Consider the following 21170-nt stretch of genomic DNA (forward strand, 5'->3'; position numbering starts at 1 on the left):
TCACCTAACCGCATAGGAGCATCCTCAGTTCAAAGGGACCTTTCACCCATCCGATCACCAGTTCAAGACCATATTCTGTTTGATCCCGTTTCTCCTAGTCTGATGGAGTACGAAGAAGGTAACAACGGTCCACCACCCCCTCCTCCCAATTATGCTGAGCTTCTACGACAGCTGGAGGAGTTGCGTCAACAGGTCAACCGTGGACCACCTGTGCCTGTGCAGAATCAATATGTATACCAAGGCCAGGCAAATCCAACTGTTCATAGCAACATCGCGGCCAATACTTTTGAGCTGAAAAGAGGACTAATCCAGATGGCGGAGAACATTGCTTTTAAGGGCAAATCCACAGATGACCCTAACAAGCATATCACTAAGTTCATTCAAATTTGCAACACAACAAAGATGAATGGAGTGACAGATGAGCAGGTTCGACTAAGGCTGTTTCCTTTCTCTTTAGAGGATTCAGCAAAGGATTGGTTAGAGAGTTTGGAACCAGGATCAATTAGAACATGGGATGCTATGGTGGAAAAAATTTTGGAGAAATTCTACCCCCCTAGTGAAGCTATAAAGAGACAACACGAGATCATTGCCTTTCAGATGACTCCTACAGAGAATATCAGAGACGCATGGGGGAGGTTTAAATCTTTGATGAAACGGTGTCCCAACCATGGGTTAACCCCGACAGTTCAAGTCATTACATTTTTCAAGGGATGCGTGCCTGAAGCACAACAGGAGTTGAACTTGAGCTCAGGCGGTAATTTTCTCAAGAAAAGAGTGAATGAAGCCATGGAAGTGATTGAGGAGCTCGCATCTAATGACGAAGGATGGAGCAACGACAGGAGTAAGGTGCGTAGGGTGGCTTCTACTACAGATCATGATCCTATGAGCGCCCTATCCGACAAGTTGGATGCGCTGACCATGAAATTCGACTGTATAGCAATGGGGCAACCATCTCGAGACCCCCAAGGAAAAATGGGGGACGTGAACTATGTGAATCAAGGGGACAACAACCGGTACTTCAATAATCATGGCCCTACTTTCAGGGTGGAGGATATAATCAGTTCGGGAACAAATGGCATCCCAATCTCTCTTATGGAAATCCAAATAATGCTCTGCAACCACCCCCGGGGTTCACAGTTACTGATGGAGTGGTTAATGATCCGAAGAAGATGACCACGGAAGACATACTCAAGTCTTTCATGCTACAGTCCAACAAGCTCATGGAGCAGAACAATCAAAGGATGGAGAAGGTTGAGACAGATGTGCAAAATATGGCCACTCATCTGAAGAACATCGACACACAGATCAGCCAGATTTCCCAGACTGTGAGTACTATTACTCAATCGGGAAAATTCCCTTCGACCACCATCATAAATCCCAAAGAATGCAAAGCTGTGCATCTAAGGAGTGGCACTATTTATGAAGCTCCCTCACTGCCTGCGACCACATCTGATACCGTTCTTGAGCCCAAGGCTGCCGTGGCAGAGAAGGAAAAGGAGGCTGAAAAGGAGAATACTTGCACCACTTCTGGAGTAAAGGTGCCATTCCCGCAGGTACTGAATCAGAAGGAGAAGAAAGATGAGCAGTTCACTCGATTTCTGGACATCTTCAGAAAGGTGCATGTGAACATTCCTTTGATCGAGACACTGCAGCAGATGCCTAAGTACTCTAAGTTTCTGAAGGAGGTGATAGCCCAGAAGACCAGTTGGGGGCAGGTTGACACTATTAATCTAACTGAAAATTGCAGTGCTCTGCTGCAAAGGAAACTGCCTGCCAAGCTGAAGGATCCTGGAAGTTTCACTATCGACTGCCTCATTGGGGGCTATAAGGTGGAGAATGCTCTCTGCGATCTAGGCACGAGCATTAATCTAATGCCACTATCGGTGTTCAAGCAAATGAACATTGGTACTTTGAATCCCACCTCAGCCACACTACAGATGGCAGACAGATCTGTCGTGTATCCAGAGGGCATCGTGGAAGACCTACTGATTAAGGTCGGGGAATTTATTTTTCCCATCGACTTTATGGTCTTGGACATGGAAGAAGACAAGGGAGTCCCTCTACTGCTAGGACGTCCCTTCCTTGCCACTGCTGAGGCAAATAAAAACGTGAAAAAGGGAGAGTTGACAATCTTCATGGGAGAAGAAAGTCAAATGTTTTCCCACAAACCGAGAAGCATGGATGGAAGAACTAAGGAGTGCAAGGTGGTGCGTCTGAAGCACCAAGAGACTACTGAAGAAGGAGGATCGAGTACAGTCAGAAAAGTGAAGCAGAAGGACTTTTATGAGCTTCACATGGAGACGATGGCTTCCACTGACTCGGAGCCAATAGCATGGATCGATGCAGACCATAGTCGCCCTTCACCGGTGCACGCGGTGATAACTGCTGAACCCCCTAGGATGGGGGGTAAAATACCAACTGATGTCAAGGGCTAAAGGAGCCTATCCCGAGAGAGCCTGAAAAGTGGTGGCTCACCAAGACATGGAACGATCTATTTCCTCATGGAGGAGGAGCCAAGCGATCACCTGGAGGCAACTCTGGGATGAAAGGGGATCTCGGTTGATATTTGAAGACGTCGGGCACACGACGATAAAAAGGTGCGCTGCATGGGAGGCAACCCATGGAAGGTATCTTGTATTGTTTTATGTATTTCTTTTAGTGTGTTTGCTCAGTAGGCATCACCTCTCCACCAACGTTTCAAACTTATTTCTTTGCGTAGCTTTGAATAAGTTTGGGGGGTGATATGGTGGATGGTGAACCTATGAGCATGTTTATTATGTTCATGTTATTTTTGGGTAGTTTTAAAATTTTTGCTTAGGATTTTAGTTTAGGATTAATAAACTCCCTTGGATGAAATTGAATGGGGTCGGAGCAATTTGAATTGAATTCAAGCATGTTTGTTGGATGAGTTGCTAATGATGCTATATGTTAAAATGTTTGTGAAAACTTGTTGATATGACCAAGCATGCTTGTATGTCCTTATTGTGATTTGCCTAAAGTGAATTGCTCGTTGTATTGTCCTTTGCCATAACCCTGTGAGACTTGAGCCTATATATTTCTAAATGTGTGATTATCGTCATTGTGTTATATGTTTCTAGAACTTGCTCGCGATCTTCCTTGAGTCTACATAGTGAGTATAGATTTAGGAAGTGACGTTAGGCCATCCGTTCTAGCCTTGTCTTTACTTTCACCCTAAAATAAAAATCATAATCCTTTGTTAGCCATATTTGAGCCTAATAGCCTGTTATTTGATAACTTGGGGTTATATATATGCTTGAAAATAAGTTTGGGGGAAAAGAACACTTTCGGATGATAAGAAGAGTTTAAAGATGAAGTATTGACTTGAATATCTTTGGGAAAGTGGATGTATGCTTTTAGTTGTGAAAAAAAAGAGTTGTAAAAAAAAGAATAATTTGGTGGTATAAGCTAGGCGAAGCTTAGAGGGGGTATAAGCTAGACGAAGTCTAGAAATGCGTAAGAAACCAAGTTTGGGGGAGAATTGGTAGATGAGAAGAGTCTATAAAGACTACTGAGGAGTTGAGTTGTTTTAAGAACGAAGTTATTATAGTTTCGAAAGGGATTATAAGTCACTTTGGCCAAATTTTCCTCACCTAACCAAAAAGCCTACATTACAACCTACAAATAAGACCTTTCAGATCCTTGATTTATAGTCACAAAATAGTAGAGGAGAGGTTAGATTTCGAGCAAGCCTATGGTAAACTATGCATGATTGATTGATTTGAGAGCTTGTATTTTACCTATACACTTTGAGAGTGGGAGAATTACACTACTTATCTATCTTGTGAGGGCAAATTGACAAGGTTGCATACGTGTTAGTAACTTGAAGCTATGATAAGTTGGTTTACATGTGTGTGAAGTTATTGATGCATGCTATTGTTTATTAACTGAGGCAATGATGAGATCCAACTTATGTGTACGAGTTTATATTTGATTGTTGTCTGCTTCTTGTTTGAGGACAAACAAGTGATTAAGTTTGGGGGAGTTGATAAACTCGTATTTTAACTGTTTTATTGGGCGTTAAACGTGATGATAATTGGTTTTTAAATGCATATTACTTGAGTTTACGTCCATATTTCACTATAAAGGTGCTTTGATGAGTTTATCCAGTGATTGAAGTTAAAATAGGTAAAAAATGGTCAAAATGAGCCAAGCCGTGACTGGGGTCTGCTTCAAACGTTAATCTGCCTATCAATATGGGGTCCAAATCCTATTTTGAGAGTACCATTGTCTTCATCATCGAAATAGCTTCGCGTGGGTACCTCACACGCCCCAATCGGAGTTCGGATGAGAGAGATATGGCCGATCTACGAAAGCCGCGCGGACTGCCGCGAGCTACCCGGCCGGGTGAAATTTATGTGCAATAATTCCACCAGGCCGGGTGGCCAATTTTGTTCATAAAGAGTCCAGAGACTTCTGCCCGACCGGGTGGATTTTATGTGCAATAATTCCACTCGGCCGGGTCCGTCTGACTGGCGATTTTTAGCCCAGACGTGATTTTTCTGAAGGGAAATAAAAAGAGAAAAGCTAGGGCAACGAAAGGGTATTCTGAACCAACCACAAAAACACACTCTCTCTCTCTCTGAAGAACTCTTGGAAGAAGATTGAAGATTCAAGCTTCGATTCCTCCGCCAATTGTAATTCGTATCATGGTTTTTCTTGTTTTTCTTAGTTTTTGTCTGATTTCCGCCATGAATATGAGTAACTAAACCATTTATGTGGAATTCTTGGTGAAGATGCATTGATTCATAGTTTTAATCCAATTGATTTCGTTTTTATCTTGCTCTTGTAATTTTTTGAATTATTCTTGTGCTTTTTTCCTATCAATTGCTTGATCACCAATTGGGAGTGTTAGGATTTCTTAGAGTAATCGGGAGATGAAATATTTAATCTTGAAAGAAGAATAATTCACACCTTAGTTCAATAAAACTCGGGAGAGTTGAGATTATGAGTGGGATCTTTAATCAAATCAAACATTTGGGAGTTAGGTCTAAGATTTAGAAGAGGACTTCACTTATTACACCTAATCTACATATTTCTCACCTCGGGAGGGGGTTTAATCTACAATTGTGATTGATTCAACAATTCTGGAGACTTTAAATGGTAAATCGGTTTCAATTGGGTTAGGCTATGAGTTGTGCATCGGATCCTTGAATTCTGCATATTTCTCCATCATCTTACACAGCTTTCTTAATTGTTTTCTTGTTAAGTGTTCTACTTTAATCTTTGCATTTACATGTTTTCAGTAGTTGTTAGTGTTAAAACCAAAATTTCTGATCGTCTGGATAGTAGTTGAAATTAGTTCGTGGTACTTAGGTTGACACTTAATTGTCTCTGTGGGATACGATATACTCTTGCTTGCTATTTGCTACGATAACCCCGTACACTTGCGGGTATTATTTGGGTAAAATAAAGTTGAGTCAAGTTTTTGGCGCCGTTGCCGGGGACAATTTTGTGTTATATAGCTTGATATCGTGATAATAATCAAGATTACTACTTCAGATTTTACTGCTTTATATTTCTTTTAATTTTTCTTTTACTTTTTCAAGTTTCACATTTGTGTTTCTTGTTCAGGTGTATGCACACACGTTCTAAAGGCTTGCCTCTAGAACCTTTCGATTCGGAGATCGAAGCAACAAACCGGAAGAGGAACGCCTATAGGAGACTCACACAGAAAATTCAAGCTTCTTCGCCTAACCGCATAGGAGCATCCTCAGTTCAAAGGGACCTTTCACCCATCCGATCACCAGTTCAAGACCATATTCTGTTTGATCCCGTTTCTCCTAGTCTGATGGAGTACGAAGAAGGTAACAACGGTCCACCACCCCCTCCTCCCAATTATGCTGAGCTTCTACGACAGCTGGAGGAGTTGCGTCAACAGGTCAACCGTGGACCACCTGTGCCTGTGCAGAATCAATATGTATACCAAGGCCAGGCAAATCCAACTGTTCATAGCAACATCGCGGCCAATACTTTTGAGCTGAAAAGAGGACTAATCCAGATGGCGGAGAACATTGCTTTTAGGGGCAAATCCACAGATGACCCTAACAAGAATATCACTAAGTTCATTCAGATTTGCAACACAACAAAGATGAATGGAGTGACAGATGAGCAAGTTCGACTAAGGCTGTTTCCTTTCTCTTTAGAGGATTCAGCAAAGGATTGGTTGGAGAGTTTGGAACCAGGATCAATTAGAACATGGGATGCTATGGTGGAAAAATTTTTGGAGAAATTCTACCCCCTAGTGAAGCTATAAATACTAAAAAAAAAAGTGAAGCTATAAAGAGACAACACGAGATCATTTCCATTCAGATGACTCCTACAGAGAATATCAGAGACGCATGGGGGAGGTTTAAATCTTTGATGAAACGGTGTCCCAACCATGAGTTAACCCCGACAGTTCAAGTCATTAAATTTTTCAAGGGATGCGTGCCTGAAGCTCAACGGGAGTTGAACTTGAGCTCAGGCGGTAATTTTCTCAAGAAAGGAGTGAATGAAGCCATGGAAGTGATTGAGGAGCTCGCATCTAATGACGAAGGATGGAGCAACGACAGGAGTAAGGTGCGTAGGGTGGCTTCTACTACAGATCATGATCCTATGACCGCCCTATCCGACAAGTTGGATGCGCTGACCATGAAATTCGACTGTATAGAAATGGGGAAACCATCTCGAGAACCCCAAGGAAAAATAGGGGACGTGAACTATGTGAATCAAGGGGACAACAACCGGTACTTCAATAATCACGGCCTCACTTTCAGGGTGGAGGATATAATCAGTTCGGGAACAAATGGCATCCTAATCTCTCTTATGGAAACCCAAATCATGCTCTGCAACCGCCCCCGGGGTTCACAGTTACTGATGGAGTGGTTAATGATCCGAAGAAGATGACCACGGAAGACATACTCAAGTCTTTCATGCTACAGTCCAACAAGCTCATGGAGCAGAACAATCAAAGGATGGAGAAGGTTGAGACAGATGTGCAAAGTATGGCCACTCATCTGAAGAACATCGACACACAGATCAGCCAGATTTCCCAGACTGTGAGTACTATTACTCAATCGGGAAAATTCCCTTCGAACACCATCATAAATCCCAAAGAATGCAAAGCTGTGCATCTAAGGAGTGGCACTGTTTATGAAGCTCCCTCACTGCCTGCGACCACATCTGATACCGTTCTTGAGCCCAAGGCTGCCGTGGCAGAGAAGGAAAAGGAGGCTGAAAAGGAGATTACTGGCACCACTTCTGGAGTAAAGGTGCCATTCCCGCAGGTACTGAATCAGAAGGAGAAGAAAGATGAGCAGTTCACTCGATTTCTGGACATCTTCAGAAAGGTGCATGTGAACATTCCTTTGATCGAGACACTGCAGCAGATGCCTAAGTACGCTAAGTTTCTGAAGGAGGTGATAGCCCAGAAGACCAGTTGGGGGCAGGTTGACACTATTAATCTAACTGAAAATTGCAGTGCTCTGCTGCAAAGGAAACTGCCTGCCAAGCTGAAGGATCCTGGAAGTTTCACTGTCGACTGCCTCATTGGGGGCTATAAGGTGGAGAATGGTCTCTGCGATCTAGGCGCGAGCATTAATCTAATGCCACTATCGGTGTTCAAGCAAATGAACATTGGTACTTTGAAGCCCACCTCAGCCACACTACAGATGGCAGACAGATCTGTCGTGTATCCAGAGGGCATCGTGGAAGACCTACTGATTAAGGTCGGGGAATTTATTTTTCCCATCGACTTTATGGTCTTGGACATGGAAGAAGACAAGGGAGTCCCTCTACTGCTAGGACGTCCCTTCCTTGCCACTGCTGAGGCAAATAAAAACGTGAAAAAGGGAGAGTTGACAATCTTCATGGGAGAAGAAAGTCAAACGTTTTCCCACAAACCGAGAAGCATGGATGGAAGAACTAAGGAGTGCAAGGTGGTGCGTCTGAAGCACCAAGAGACTACTGAAGAAGGAGGATCGAGTGCAGTCAGAAAAGTGAAGCAGAAGGACTTTTATGAGCTTCACATGGAGATGATGGCTTCCACTGACTCGGAGCCAATAGCATGGATCGATGCAGACCATAGTCGCCCTTCACCGGTGCACGCGGTGATCACTACTGAACCCCCTAGGATGGGGGGTAAAATACCAACTGATGTCAAGGGAAGAAAGATAACTGCTCCAACACTAAAGGAGCCTATCCCGAGAGAGCCTGAAAAGTGATGGCTCACCAAGACATGGAACGATCTATTTCCTCATGGAGGAGGAGCCAAGCGATCACCTGGAGGCAACTCTGGGATGAAAGGGGATCTCGGTTGATATTTGAAGACGTCGGGCACACGACGATAAAAAGGTGCGCTGCATGGGAGGCAACCCATGGAAGGTATCTTGTATTGTTTTATGTATTTCTTTTAGTGTGTTTGCTCAGTAGGCATCACCTCTCCACCAACGTTTCAAACTTATTTCTTTGCGTAGCTTTGAATAAGTTTGGGGGGTGATATGGTGGATGGTGAACCTATGAGCATGTTTATTGTGTTCATGTTATTTTTGGGTAGTTTTAAAATTTTTGCTTAGGATTTTAGTTTAGGATTAATAAACTCACTTGGATGAAATTGAATGGGGTCGGAGCAATTTGAATTGAATTCAAGCATGTTTGTTGGATGAGTTGCTAATGATGCTATATGTTAAAATGTTTGTGAAAACTTGTTGATATGACCAAGCATGCTTGTATGTCCTTATTGTGATTTGCCTAAAGTGAATTGCTCGTTGTATTGTCCTTTGCCATAACCCTGTGAGACTTGAGCCTATATATTTCTAAATGTGTGATTATCGTCATTGTGTTATATGTTTCTAGAACTTGCTCGCGATCTTCCTTGAGTCTACATAGTGAGTATAGATTTAGGAAGTGACGTTAGGCCATCCGTTCTAGCCTTGTCTTTACTTTCACCCTAAAATAAAAATCATAATCCTTTGTTAGCCATATTTGAGCCTAATAGCCTGTTATTTGATAACTTGGGGTTGTATATATGCTTGAAAATAAGTTTGGGGGAAAATAACACTTTTGGATGATAATAAGAGTTTAAAGATGAAGTATTGACTTGAATATCTTTGGGAAAGTGGATGTATGCTTTTAGTTGTGAAAAAAAAAGAGTTGTAAAAAAAAAGAATAATTTGGTGGTATAAGCTAGGCGAAGCCTAGAGGGGGTATAAGCTAGACGAAGTCTAGAAATGCGTAAGAAACCAAGTTTGGGGGAGAATTGGTAGATGAGAAGAGTCTATAAAGACTACTGAGGAGTTGAGTTGTTTTAAGAACGAAGTTATTATAGTTTCGAAAGGGATTATAAGTCACTTTGGCCAAATTTTCCTCACCTAACCAAAAAGCCTACATTACAACCTACAAATAAGACCTTTCAGATCCTTGATTTATAGTCACAAAATAGTAGAGGAGAGGTTAGATTTCGAGCAAGCCTATGGTAAACTATGCATGATTGATTGATTTGAGAGCTTGTATTTTACCTATACACTTTGAGAGTGGGAGAATTACACTACATATCTATCTTGTGAGGGCAAATTGACAAGGTTGCATACGTGTTAGTAACTTGAAGTTATGATCAGTTGGTTTACATGTGTGTGAAGTTATTGATGCATGCTATTGTTTATTAACTGAGGCAATGATGAGATCCAACTTATGTGTACGAGTTTATATTTGATTGTTGTCTGCTTCTTGTTTGAGGACAAACAAGTGATTAAGTTTGGGGGAGTTGATAAACTGGTATTTTAACTGTTTTATTGGGCGTTAAACGTGATGATAATTGGTGTTTAAATGCAGATTACTTGAGTTTACGTCCATATTTCACTATAAAGGTGCTTTGATGAGTTTATCCAGTGTTTGAAGTTAAAATAGGTAAAAAATGGTCAAAATGAGCCAAGCCGTGACTGAGTTCTGCTTCAAACGTTAATCTACCTATCAATATGGGGTCCAAATCCTATTTTGAGAGTACCATTGTCTTCATCATCGAAATAGCTTCGCGTGGGTACCTCACACGCCCCAATCGGAGTTCGGATGAGAGAGATATGGCCGATCTACGAAAGCCGCGCGGACTGCCGCGAGCTACCCGGCCGGGTGAAATTTATGTGCAATAATTCCACCAGGCCGGGTGGCCAATTTTGTTCATAAAGAGTCCATAGACTTCTGCCCGACCGGGTAGATTTTATGTGCAATAATTCCACCCGGCCGGGTCCGTCTGACTGACGATTTTTAGCCCAGACGTGATTTTTCTGAAGGGAAATAAAAAGAGAAAAGCTAGGGCAACGAAAGGGTATTATGAACCAACCGCAAAAACACACTCTCTCTCTCTCTGAAGAACTCTTGGAAGAAGATTGAAGATTCAAGCTTCGATTCCTCCGCCAATTGTAATTCGTATCATGGTTTTTCTTATTTTTCTTAGTTTTTGTCTGATTTCCGCCATGAATATGAGTAACTAAACCCTTTATGTGGAATTATTGGTGAAGATGCATTGATTCATAGTTTTAATCCAATTGATTTCGTTTTTATCTTGCTCTTGTAATTGTTTGAATTATTCTTGTGTTTTTTTCCTATCAATTGCTTGATCACCAATTGGGAGTGTTAGGATTTCTTAGAGTAATCGGGAGATGAAATATTTAATCTTGAAAGAAGAATAATTCACACCTTAATTCAATAAAACTCGGGAGAGTTGAGATTATGAGTGGGATCTTTAATCTAATCAAACATTTGGGAGTTAGGTCAAAGATTTAGAAGGGGACTTCACTTATTACACCTAATCTACAGATTTCTCACCTCGGGAGGGGGTTTAATCTACAATTGTGATTGATTCAACAATTCTAGAGACTTTAAATGGTAAATCGGTTTCAATTAGGTTAGGCTATGAGTTGTGCTTCGGATCCTTGAATTCTGCATATTTCTCCATCATCTTACACAGCTTTCTTAATTGTTTTCTTGTTAAGTATTCTACTTTAATCTCTGCATTTACATGTTTTCAGTAGTTGTTAGTGTTAAAACCAAAATTTCTGATCGTCTGGATAGTAGTTTAAATTAGTTCGTGGTACTTAGGTTGACACTTAATTGTCTCTGTGGGATACGATATACTCTTGCTTGCTATTTGCTACGATAACCCCGTACACTTGCGGGTATTATTTGGGTAAAATAAAGTTGAGGCACTTGTGCATAACATAGCATACATGAGACTCTCAACTACTGATGCATAAGGGATCCTTCTCATACCTTCTATCTCAATAGGTGTTTTGGGACACATATCCTGAGACAGAGTGATTCCATGGCTAAAAGGTAGAAAACCTTTCTTGGAATCTTGCATGCTAAAACGTTTAACTATCGTATCGATGTAAGATTCTTAAGATAGGCACAACATCCTTTTCTAGCGGTTCCTAAGAACTTTAATGCCTAGGATGTGTCCAGCTTCTCCCATATCTTTCATCTCAAATTGACTTGATAGTCAATCTCTCACGTCTGACAACATTTTCTTATTGTTTCTAATCAACAGTATGTCATCTACATAGAGCACCATAAACACTACATTCTTACCTTCAACTTTCTTGTACACGCAACTCTCATCTGGGCACTGCTCAAAGCCAAAAGACTTACCAGTTTGGTCGAAACACATGTTTCATGATCGAGATGCTTGCTTGAGGCCATAACTGGCCTTCTTAAGCTTCCACACCATGTGTTATTTTCCCTTGACTACATATCCCTCGGGTTGTTCCATGTAGATGGTCTCCTCAAGACTTCCATTTAGGAAAGCTGTCTTGACGTCCATCTGTCATACCTCCCAATCCATGTAGGCTACGATAGACAAAAGAATTCTGATTGACTTGAGCAGAGCTATTGGCGAAAAGTTCTCATCATAATTGATACCTTCTCTATGGGTATAACCCTTAGCTACTAGTCCTACTTTGAAGACTTTAACTCGTCCGTCAGGTCCTCGTTTGCGTTTGTAAATCCATTTGCTCCCAATGGCAGTACAACCTTCAGGTAGGACTTTTAGAGTTTGTATACTCCATTTTAACTATTTATTATCATTTTTCTAAAATGAGTGCTAAAAATGAAACTCCTCTACTACAGAGGGAAGGATGGAGTACTAAAACTCAATTACTATTTGGAAAACCGAATATTTTGGCGATTTTTGAAAACAAAGAACAATTTGATAGCAATAAACAACTAATTGCAAATAAACACGGAGATAAAAGTATAGAGATAAGGGAATTCCAGGAATGTGCGTTCACAGTTATGGTTATACAAGTTCCTACTACAACATCCTAGCACAGTTCTTACTTTGATAGAACTAGTCACCTAGCTTATACTCATGTGAAGCAAACGTTGATTACAAACATTAGGGTTGTCAATCCTAAATACGTAACTCCAAAAAGCTCCTAAGACCCTTGAAAAGTTCTCACTCTCAACTAACAGTGCAGTTTTAAAGGAAGCTAATTGTAGTGTCTATTAAGTGGATCTAACTCGTCAACCTCCTCTCACGATTATGTAGCAAGTTGTATTAATTCATCATAGAATGTGTCACTCAAACGTGAAACATTATCCATTAACTTAAGGAAAACATAAAGTAAGAACAAAATGGATATTAAATAGAAAACATTATTGTATAACCAAAGTCGTTACTAACACATCCCTAGAATCCTATGAGTTTAGTTACACATGATAGAATCCTATGAGTTTAGTTAAGCTCTAGAAATATTTGTATAACCAAAGTCGTTACTAACACATCATAGAATGTGTCACTCAAACGTGATAGCAAGTTGTATTAATTCATCATAGAATGTGTCACTCAAACGTGAAACATTATCCATTAACTTAAGGAAAACATAAAGTAAGAACAAAACGGATATTAAATAGAAAACATAATTGTATAACCAAAGTCGTTACTAACACATCCCTAGAATCCTATGAGTTTAGTTACACATGATAGAATAAACTAAAAACACAGATTGTAGGGAAGACAATGAAAACATAAAGAGTAAAGCAAATAAAATCCAAAGGTAGAATCCTTGTAGCCTTGATGATCTTGAATCCTTCTTCAACCTCTTGCACAATGAAGTACTCTAACTTTTAAGCCCTAGAAATATTTGGCAAAAAGAAGATCTTTTTTATGAAGCTTTGGGAGTATTTATAGGGGGAAATCGCCCCTCTTCATATAAGGAAAAGAGTTGCAAAATATGGTAAATCTTAGAGAGAAAGTAGGGCAAATCTGCTCGCCGCTATTTCCCAGCGGGCCGCCGTTGTGGGTTGGTCTGAGGCTTCTGACTCTTGGCTGGCGGGCCGCTGCACTTGTTTCAGCGGTCGCTAGCCATCATCCCGTAACTCTCTGGACTCTCGGTAGCGGTCGCCACGCATTCTCTAACGGTCGCTGGGCGTTTCTTGACTTCATGCACTACTTTTCCGGAGTGGGCTGCTACTGGCTCAGTGGTAGTTGGGCGCCAGCGGTCGCCGGCTGTGTTGCAGCAGACCGCTGGACATGCAGAACAGCTCCAAATTTCCAACTTCGCATTTTGACTCCCTTTTTAGACTCAAATATGCACATTTCTCACAAAACATGTCACAATACCAAAATAGATAAAATATGCAAATAATAGACATGTAATGCAACTTTGACATTGAAAACGGACCAAAAGAGGGCCTTAAAACCATGCAAAATTCGAGCGTATCAACTCCCGCAAACTTACATTTTTGTTTGTCCTCGAACAAAACATAAAAGACACAAGAATAGACGCACGGAATGCACAAGGACTAGACGTCATAATTGCCTTAAAGTATGGAATAGATAGATCAAGCATGTATTAACGCAATAAAATCAAGCAAGGCTTATTAGTGCACTTTCATTACAAACTCGTGGAACACCTTGAATTCATGCACTCACATGTGGCAAACTTCCAAAGATGGAAGTGTTCTCTCACTCTCAAAGTGTATAAGGTAAAGTATTTAAGCACTCAAATCATGCATCATGCAAAGTTTACCATAGGCTTGCTCAAATTCTAATCCATCATCTACTAGATGTGATTAAGCATCAAAAGTTCGAAAGGTCTTTATTTATTATTGTAATGTAGGTTTTTTGGTAGGTGAGGATTATTTGACTAAAAAGTGGCTAAAATAAAAATCTCAAGTAGAGTAAAATAAACTCCACTTTTCATATAAACCCAAGACACTTTTGAGAACTATTCATCCTTCAACTCACATTCTCAAACCTTTAACATTTCTTTTCTTCACAACCTTTCTTTCTCTTTCTTTTCTTTTCTTTCATAGGCATCCTTTCTAGATTAAGCACACATTTGAATTTTTCTATTTCACAACATGCCTTTTTATAACATTAAGCACACTACTTTTCACTTTTCACAATTTCGCCTTATCTCTCAAATTCATTTACAAAAGATAGAAAATAACTATACTAACCCAAGGAATTATCCCCATTGATTTAGCTTCCAAAGAATAGGCTTAAAGGCTCAAAATTGGCTCTGGCTCTAAAGGGATAAAAGATTTTTTCAAAAAGGGTCAAAATTTTGGATATAAAAAGATGGCCTAACATCCTCCTAAATCAATTTAAATACTATGTAAACTTAGGCAGATTAAGAGCAACGTCTAGAAACATATACATGAATGCAGATAAATCACACATGAAAGAAATTAAGGCTCAAATCTCACAATGTATAAGCCTGATTCAAGGGGAACAAGCAATTCACTAATTATGCACCTTTTTACCAAACCATCAAATCAAAACGTCAAGCCATACTTAATCAACGATGAATGAACTTTATATCATAGGCAACTCGGTCTAATGTGTCCCTAAGCATGCGTGTTTCTAAGTTCTTCAGGTTAAGTTCATGACAATGATTCACCTTCGGGAATTTTTAAAAACAAACACAAAAACAAACTCAAAATCCTAAACTCACGGTCCACCACTTCATCTCCCCGAACTTATTTACAACAAAGTGTAAAATAACTCTCTGGACTCTCGGTAGCGGTCGCCACGCATTCTCTAGCGGTCTTTGGGCGTGTCTTGACTTCATGCACAACTTTCCCGGAGTGGGCCGCTACTGGCTTAGCGGTTGTTGGGCGCCAGCGGTCGCCGGCTGTGTTGCAGCGGACCGCTGGACATGCAGAACAGCTCCAGATTTCCAACTTCGCGTTTTGACTCCCTTTTTAGGCTCAAATATGCACATTTCTCACAAAACATGTCAAAATACCAAAATAGATAAAATATGCAAATAATAGACATGTAATGCAACTTTGACATTGAAAACGGACCAAAAGAGGGCCTTAAAACCGTACAAAATCCGAGCGTATCAGCAATCAGCCCCACCAACTTTTCAATAATTAATTAATTGAACAGATAAGGGTGCTTACATACTTTGAACATGTATAGAGTTTTCGCTAAAATATTAAGATGGAGGGTTATTATAATGATTAGGTTTAATTTGTTATAAGTTGACAACTTTAATATCGCTTTCCCGAGTGAAAAAATATATATATATATATATATATATCAAACTATGGTGTATCCTTACAATAGCGAGATCATACATGTGATCTAATAAAGTCATGTAGCCTTGCATAACATGCCCAAGTGGCGACGCGACATAAATACAACGACCCTTATGACATGGAAAAACAATATCGCCAAGAGTCTATAAACTAAATTATAAAAACGTGGGAAGTCCTTTTCCCGTTAATTAGACAAAAATGCCTATATTTTTTTTTTACTTTCTTTCATCTCTGTGCATGAACTTTATCAGAATCCTAACTAATAGAAAAGAAAAGCGAACATTTTCATAGAAAAATTGCACAAAAACTTTTTTTATTTTTATAGCTTATAGTTTAGGGATTGCAAACAATATTATTTCTTTTCAGAGACCACATGCAGAAACCCTATATTTTGAAGATTAATTTTCAAGTCCATCCTATTCACCCTCGTCACATTCATATGAACTTAAAATAAGTTTATTTAACTTGGCATAGATATCAAGCCCTCTTAAAACTTTCTATCATTGGTCATAAGGTATGTTATAAGTTAACAAATTCTAATGATCTATTTTTTAGGGCTGTGCATCTATGATATGCCCAATCTCCTTGTGATTTCAAATACTCTTGAGCTAAATATTTAATAATCATGCTTGTGAAATTCGTATCCTCATAACTAATTAATGTACAAGTCAACATATATTAGGAAATAATACTTTTTATGTTATAACAAGCAACACCTATGTAGAGATTCATAGTTAATCATTAGACCAAAATTTGTAATTCATATCCCAGACGCCCAAAATTTATTGATTTTGACTATGAATGGAGCTCAAGCTCCAAGTTAAACTCATTCTATTCCAAATATATATAATACAAATAATAACTAGGTATCAAAATATCAATACAATAAACACGCAGAATAATAAATATATGATTAGGTGGTTTCCATTTTTAATTATATGAGTTGTCAAATAATGTGAAATCACCTTAATATAAATTCTCAATAGAAATTAACTAGCTATTCTTTGAAGTGGACTAACACTACTATGGATGGAGAAATTAGTTCTTGAGACTTGAGATATAGAAAATGAAATATGATTCCTATTTATATATGCATGCATGTGTGTGAGAGAGATCTCGGAGGACTAGTCCCTCCGGGAACATCTAATAAAACTGGAATGATACAGAGAAAATTAACATAGCCCTTGCACAAGGATGACATCTCGAAGAAATCGCTTCGCAAAACCAATTGATGCCATATTTTCTTTCCATACTATCCATGAATAATAACATCCTCTCTACTAAATAATTGGACATGCCTAGCTATATGAATAATTTGAGAGATTTATCGTTTAGGTTCACAGAAGCAAGAGGGGCCCTTCTTCTTTGGAAGATGTGACTCTGCCCGTGACCCTATTTTTGGTTCTTGCCTCATTCCAAAATGCCCTAATAAATGTGATATTTGCTGCCAAACAGATGCTTCCATACAATCTCAAAAAAAAACAACTCATTTTGTGGTACATTAAGGCCTCTCCCAAAAAAGTAGTTATAAAAGATTTAGTGGCCATGCTGAAAAACAGACATTGTGTCTACTCACTCACGTCGTCCCCAAAAAATAGAAATCCATTTTATTTTGGTCTGTCCCCTAAAAATAGAAACTTTCTCTTTTAGAAAATTTCTTTCTCTCTATTATCGTGAGATCCATTTTTCATTAACACACTTATCTTTCTATCTCTCTCTTACTTTATAATATTGTATTAAAACCCGTGTTATTTCAAAAGTTTCTATTTATAGGAGATGGATGAAGTATTAAAATATATAGTATTCACAAAAATTAGTCTCATTTGTGGATAGCACGAATTTTAATTAGAAATTGGTAAAGTAAGTGAGATGAAGAGAAAAAAATGGGTAAAGTAACAGAGATATTGAGAAAAAAGTGGATAAAGTATGAAAGAGAGGAGAAAAAGTGGGAAAAGTATGAGAGATAAACTTTGCATTTTTATAAATGAGACTATTTTCTATGCACGCCCTGAGATTGCAAAATGGTACTCCCTCCATCTCATAATAGATGTCACACTTTCCTTTTTAGTTTGTCCCATAAAAGATGTCAGGTTTCTTTTTTTGAAAAAAAATCTCTCTTACATTAATATAAATATATACTGTTTTCTCTCTCCACTTAACAGACAAAATAACATCTCCTAAATTCTCGTGTCATTTTCCAAGTGTTTCATCTATTAATATTTTTCGTGGACTATGGGAGTAGTAAATACAAGACACGGTTTAGAATATATTTAACCCTTTTAACTTCTACTACTAATACTATTACAATCTCCACATACATCACTTACTTCCATTTCATCACACAATGGGCTACTCTTGTTTCACACTACTCCTCTCGTTGGCCATCTTCTTCTTCTCATTCCGGCAGTCGTCGGCCGATCTAATTCGCCAGACGTGCAAGGCCACCAAGTACTACGACCTCTGCGTGTCGACGCTGAAATCGGACTCCTCGAGCCCCAAGGCCGACGGCGCCAAGGCGCTGGCGCTAATCGCGGTGAGGGCCGCGGCAGCCAACGCGACCGCCACCAACGCCTACCTGTCGGCGCAGATGCTGAGCGCGGCCGCGAGCGACATGAGAGCGGCGCTCAAGGAGTGCGCTGACAGGTATGCGCTGGCTAGCGAGGCGCTCAAGAGCTCCTCGCTAGATTTGAGCAACGAAATGTACGATTACGCGTACATGCACGTGATGGCGGCCGCGGACTATCCGAGCGGGTGCCGTGGCGCCTTTAAAAGGGCGCCGGGGCTGCTCATTCCCCCCGAGATGGCTCTCCGGGAGGACGGCCTCAAGCGCATCTGCGACGTCGTTTTGGGAATCATTGATGCTCTAGCTTGATTAGCTGCTACTGTTTCAATTGTGCTTTTTATGTTGAATGTTTTGTAATGTTGAGAATAAAGTCAGAAGATCTGCTACTTAAATTATGTATTGTTTGACTGCTTTGATTTATTTATTTATTATACCGGACCATCATTTTCATTTGTAGGTTTTCTTGAGATGGCATATTATCATACTTTAATGTAGTATAGAATATTGTTAATTTTTTAATGTTGTTTTTATTTAAAATAATTCCGACTCAGATCTCGAGCTCACTTTTCAATGTTTTCTCATAAACAAAACTGTTACTCCCTTCGTAATAAGTCACATTTTGTCATTTTGAGTCTGTCCCACAATAAGAGTCACACTTCATTTTTATCATAAATGATAAGTATGACTCACATTCAACTAACTCACTTCATTCACATTTTATTATAAAATTAATATAAAAAGTGGGTCTCATATTACATTAACTTTTTCAACCTACTATTATTTACATTTTTTAAAACTCATGCCCACAATAAGAGTGACTCCTATTATGGGACGGAGGAAGCGTTTTTCTGGGTGATTGTCTTTCACTTTCATCCAAAGTTATTACTTCCCCATTTTTTTAGTCAACTTTGCAGGGATACAGATTTTAAGAAATGTAAAGCAAAATATATCAAAATAGTTAGTGAAATGTGAATTTTACTTTTATATACTCCCTCCGTCCCACAAGAATATACACTCTTTCCTTTTTAGTCTGTCCTACAAAAATATGCACTTTCCAATTTTAAAAAGTTTTTTCTCTCTAATAAGGTGAGACTCATTCTCCACTAACAATACTTTAATTATTTTTTCTCTCTACCTCTCTTACTTTACCAATTTTACATTAAAACTCATGCCGAACCCAAAGTGCATATTCTTTGAAAACGGATGGAATTTTAATTATATAATAAAATATAAGTATAATAAATTAGTGGAATATGGGGTCTATTTACCATTTATAGTAAAAGGTGAAAATGGACAATAAATGGATGTGGATGAAAATGACAAAAGTGGAAAAAAATAGGAGCGGAGGGAGTAACATTTTTTCTCTCTTTTTTCGTTTTAGCAGGCATTGATCTCACAAATTGCGAGAATCCGAAATGGTAACTATTTGATCAAAGCAAAAATAGAATTTTCATATGTTGCAAATGAGTTGGTAAATTTTAAATGAACATAGCCATTTGAAGCTCAGCTTGATCAGTGTTAGTTTGAACTTGATTAATGAAAACTGTTCAGCTAAATAAATCAAGTTCAGGTTCGGGCCAACCCGTTCGGGTTGTCGGGCTATTCGAGTTATGATTTTTTCTGGTTATAAAAGTTCAGCCCCAGCCCTAACTCTTCGGGTTTCGGGCTTACCCATCGGGTTATTCGGGCCAAAGCGTATGTTTAGTTTTTTTACTATTTTCAAAAAAATAATACATATTTTTAATTTTTTTATTTATATACATATTTTTAATTAGTCATGCAACAATGAAATACGTATTTTTAATTTTCTTGAATATTTTGAAAAAAGATTAAGTTTTTCAAATTAAAATAACTTATTCATTACATATTTACGTAATTATTTACAAAATATCTATCAATAGTATGTTTATGTTTATGTATTTAAAACATAAATCAACACTTTGTTTCAAAATTTAAACAAAAATCAATTATTAGAAAATTGAATAAAATTTTCATAACGTGAGAGGTGAAGCATAGATGTAACAAAAATATTTTGAATAGTTGAAGAGTGAATTATCAAGATGCTAGCTAATTGGAGAAACTCTAAAGTTTTCTTGAATTATGATTGATCAAATTTAATTTATTCCAGCTGTAGATAAGTCAAATACTGATTTATATTTGTTTAAAGAATCATCAAAGTATGCATAATTCAATGACGAAGTGGCGCCAAAACACTTTGCACTATTATATTAGAAATATACTAAAAGAAAGCTTTTATATACGAGTATTTATGAATCCATGAACCGCATAATGATTTTTTCGTGATCTTATATAGTCGGTTGACGTATTTGGATTTTGCATGGTTTTAGAGATTTGACTTGGATGATTTTGATTATATTTCTATATTTTGGTATGTTTACATGTTTGTTGAGAATTGATAGAAAATGGATTAGAAAAATATAAACAAAATATGTGGATGTGCAGCAGCCTTGTTCGAGTCAATGTTTCTCGCGATTTTGAAGTCTGATAAGCCCTAATGCATATCATTCTCTTCGTCTTCGAAAGAGCTTCGTGTGAGTATCTTGCAGGCCTCAATCGGAGCTTTGTAGAGAAAGTTATTCCCGTTAAAAAGACTGCGCGCTGTCCAGAAGCCTTCAACCCGACCGGGCCAGCCCGCCCAACCCGGCGACCCGACCGGGTCAGCCCGAATAGCCTGATTTCAAATTCGGGCTGTGAAATTGCAACCCTAACCCTGTATTTTTATCGGGTTGTTCGGGTCTGCCAGCGGGTTCCGGGTTACATTGACATCCCTACTTGAACGTATAAATGTTCAATTTGTAAATTCGTAAAGACTGTTGTAATTCAATTTAGCTTCAAATATAAGATTGTTAATGAGATACTTCCCAGTCCCAAGATAAGTGAAACACTTCTTTTGGACATGAGATTTAAAGAATTGATATTTAAAGAGTAAAATATAACAAAGAGAATGATAGAGAAGTAAAGAAATAATAAAGTAATCAGAAAATAAAGTAAGATAGATGATTTTTTGCTTAAAAAGGAATATGACTCACTTATCTTGGAACGG

General features: G+C 38.7%; 3 protein-coding genes and 1 non-coding gene across 4 annotated transcripts; all 4 read left to right on the forward strand.

Annotated features, from left to right (window-relative positions):
• Nucleotides 1-1169: 1169 nt before the first annotated feature.
• Nucleotides 1170-2435, forward strand: LOC121809039. The gene has a single exon (XM_042209590.1). The coding sequence runs from the start codon at nt 1170-1172 to the stop codon at nt 2433-2435; it is 1266 nt and encodes a 421-aa protein (XP_042065524.1).
• Nucleotides 2436-6902: 4467 nt separating this feature from the next.
• On the forward strand, nt 6903-8222 carry LOC121809040. Its single transcript, XM_042209591.1, has one exon. The coding sequence runs from the start codon at nt 6903-6905 to the stop codon at nt 8220-8222; it is 1320 nt and encodes a 439-aa protein (XP_042065525.1).
• An 8448-nt stretch (nt 8223-16670) lies between these two features.
• On the forward strand, nt 16671-16772 carry LOC121810132. Its single transcript, XR_006052390.1, has one exon. It is a non-coding gene; the product is annotated as a U6 spliceosomal RNA (small nuclear RNA).
• A 1015-nt stretch (nt 16773-17787) lies between these two features.
• On the forward strand, nt 17788-18556 carry LOC121807178 (cell wall / vacuolar inhibitor of fructosidase 2-like). Its single transcript, XM_042207385.1, has one exon. The coding sequence runs from the start codon at nt 17888-17890 to the stop codon at nt 18413-18415; it is 528 nt and encodes a 175-aa protein (XP_042063319.1). The 5' UTR covers nt 17788-17887; the 3' UTR covers nt 18416-18556.
• Nucleotides 18557-21170: the final 2614 nt, after the last annotated feature.

This window comes from Salvia splendens, chromosome 6, assembly GCF_004379255.2.
Source record: "Salvia splendens isolate huo1 chromosome 6, SspV2, whole genome shotgun sequence".
Classification (NCBI taxonomy): domain Eukaryota; kingdom Viridiplantae; phylum Streptophyta; class Magnoliopsida; order Lamiales; family Lamiaceae; genus Salvia; species Salvia splendens.

What these genes read in the sequence shown, in the direction of transcription:
- LOC121809039 (XM_042209590.1), top strand. Translation starts at nt 1,170, where the DNA reads ATGACCACGGAAGACATACTCAAGTCTTTCATGCTACAGTCCAACAAG.
- LOC121809040 (XM_042209591.1), top strand. Translation starts at nt 6,903, where the DNA reads ATGACCACGGAAGACATACTCAAGTCTTTCATGCTACAGTCCAACAAG.
- LOC121807178 (XM_042207385.1), top strand. Translation starts at nt 17,888, where the DNA reads ATGGGCTACTCTTGTTTCACACTACTCCTCTCGTTGGCCATCTTCTTC.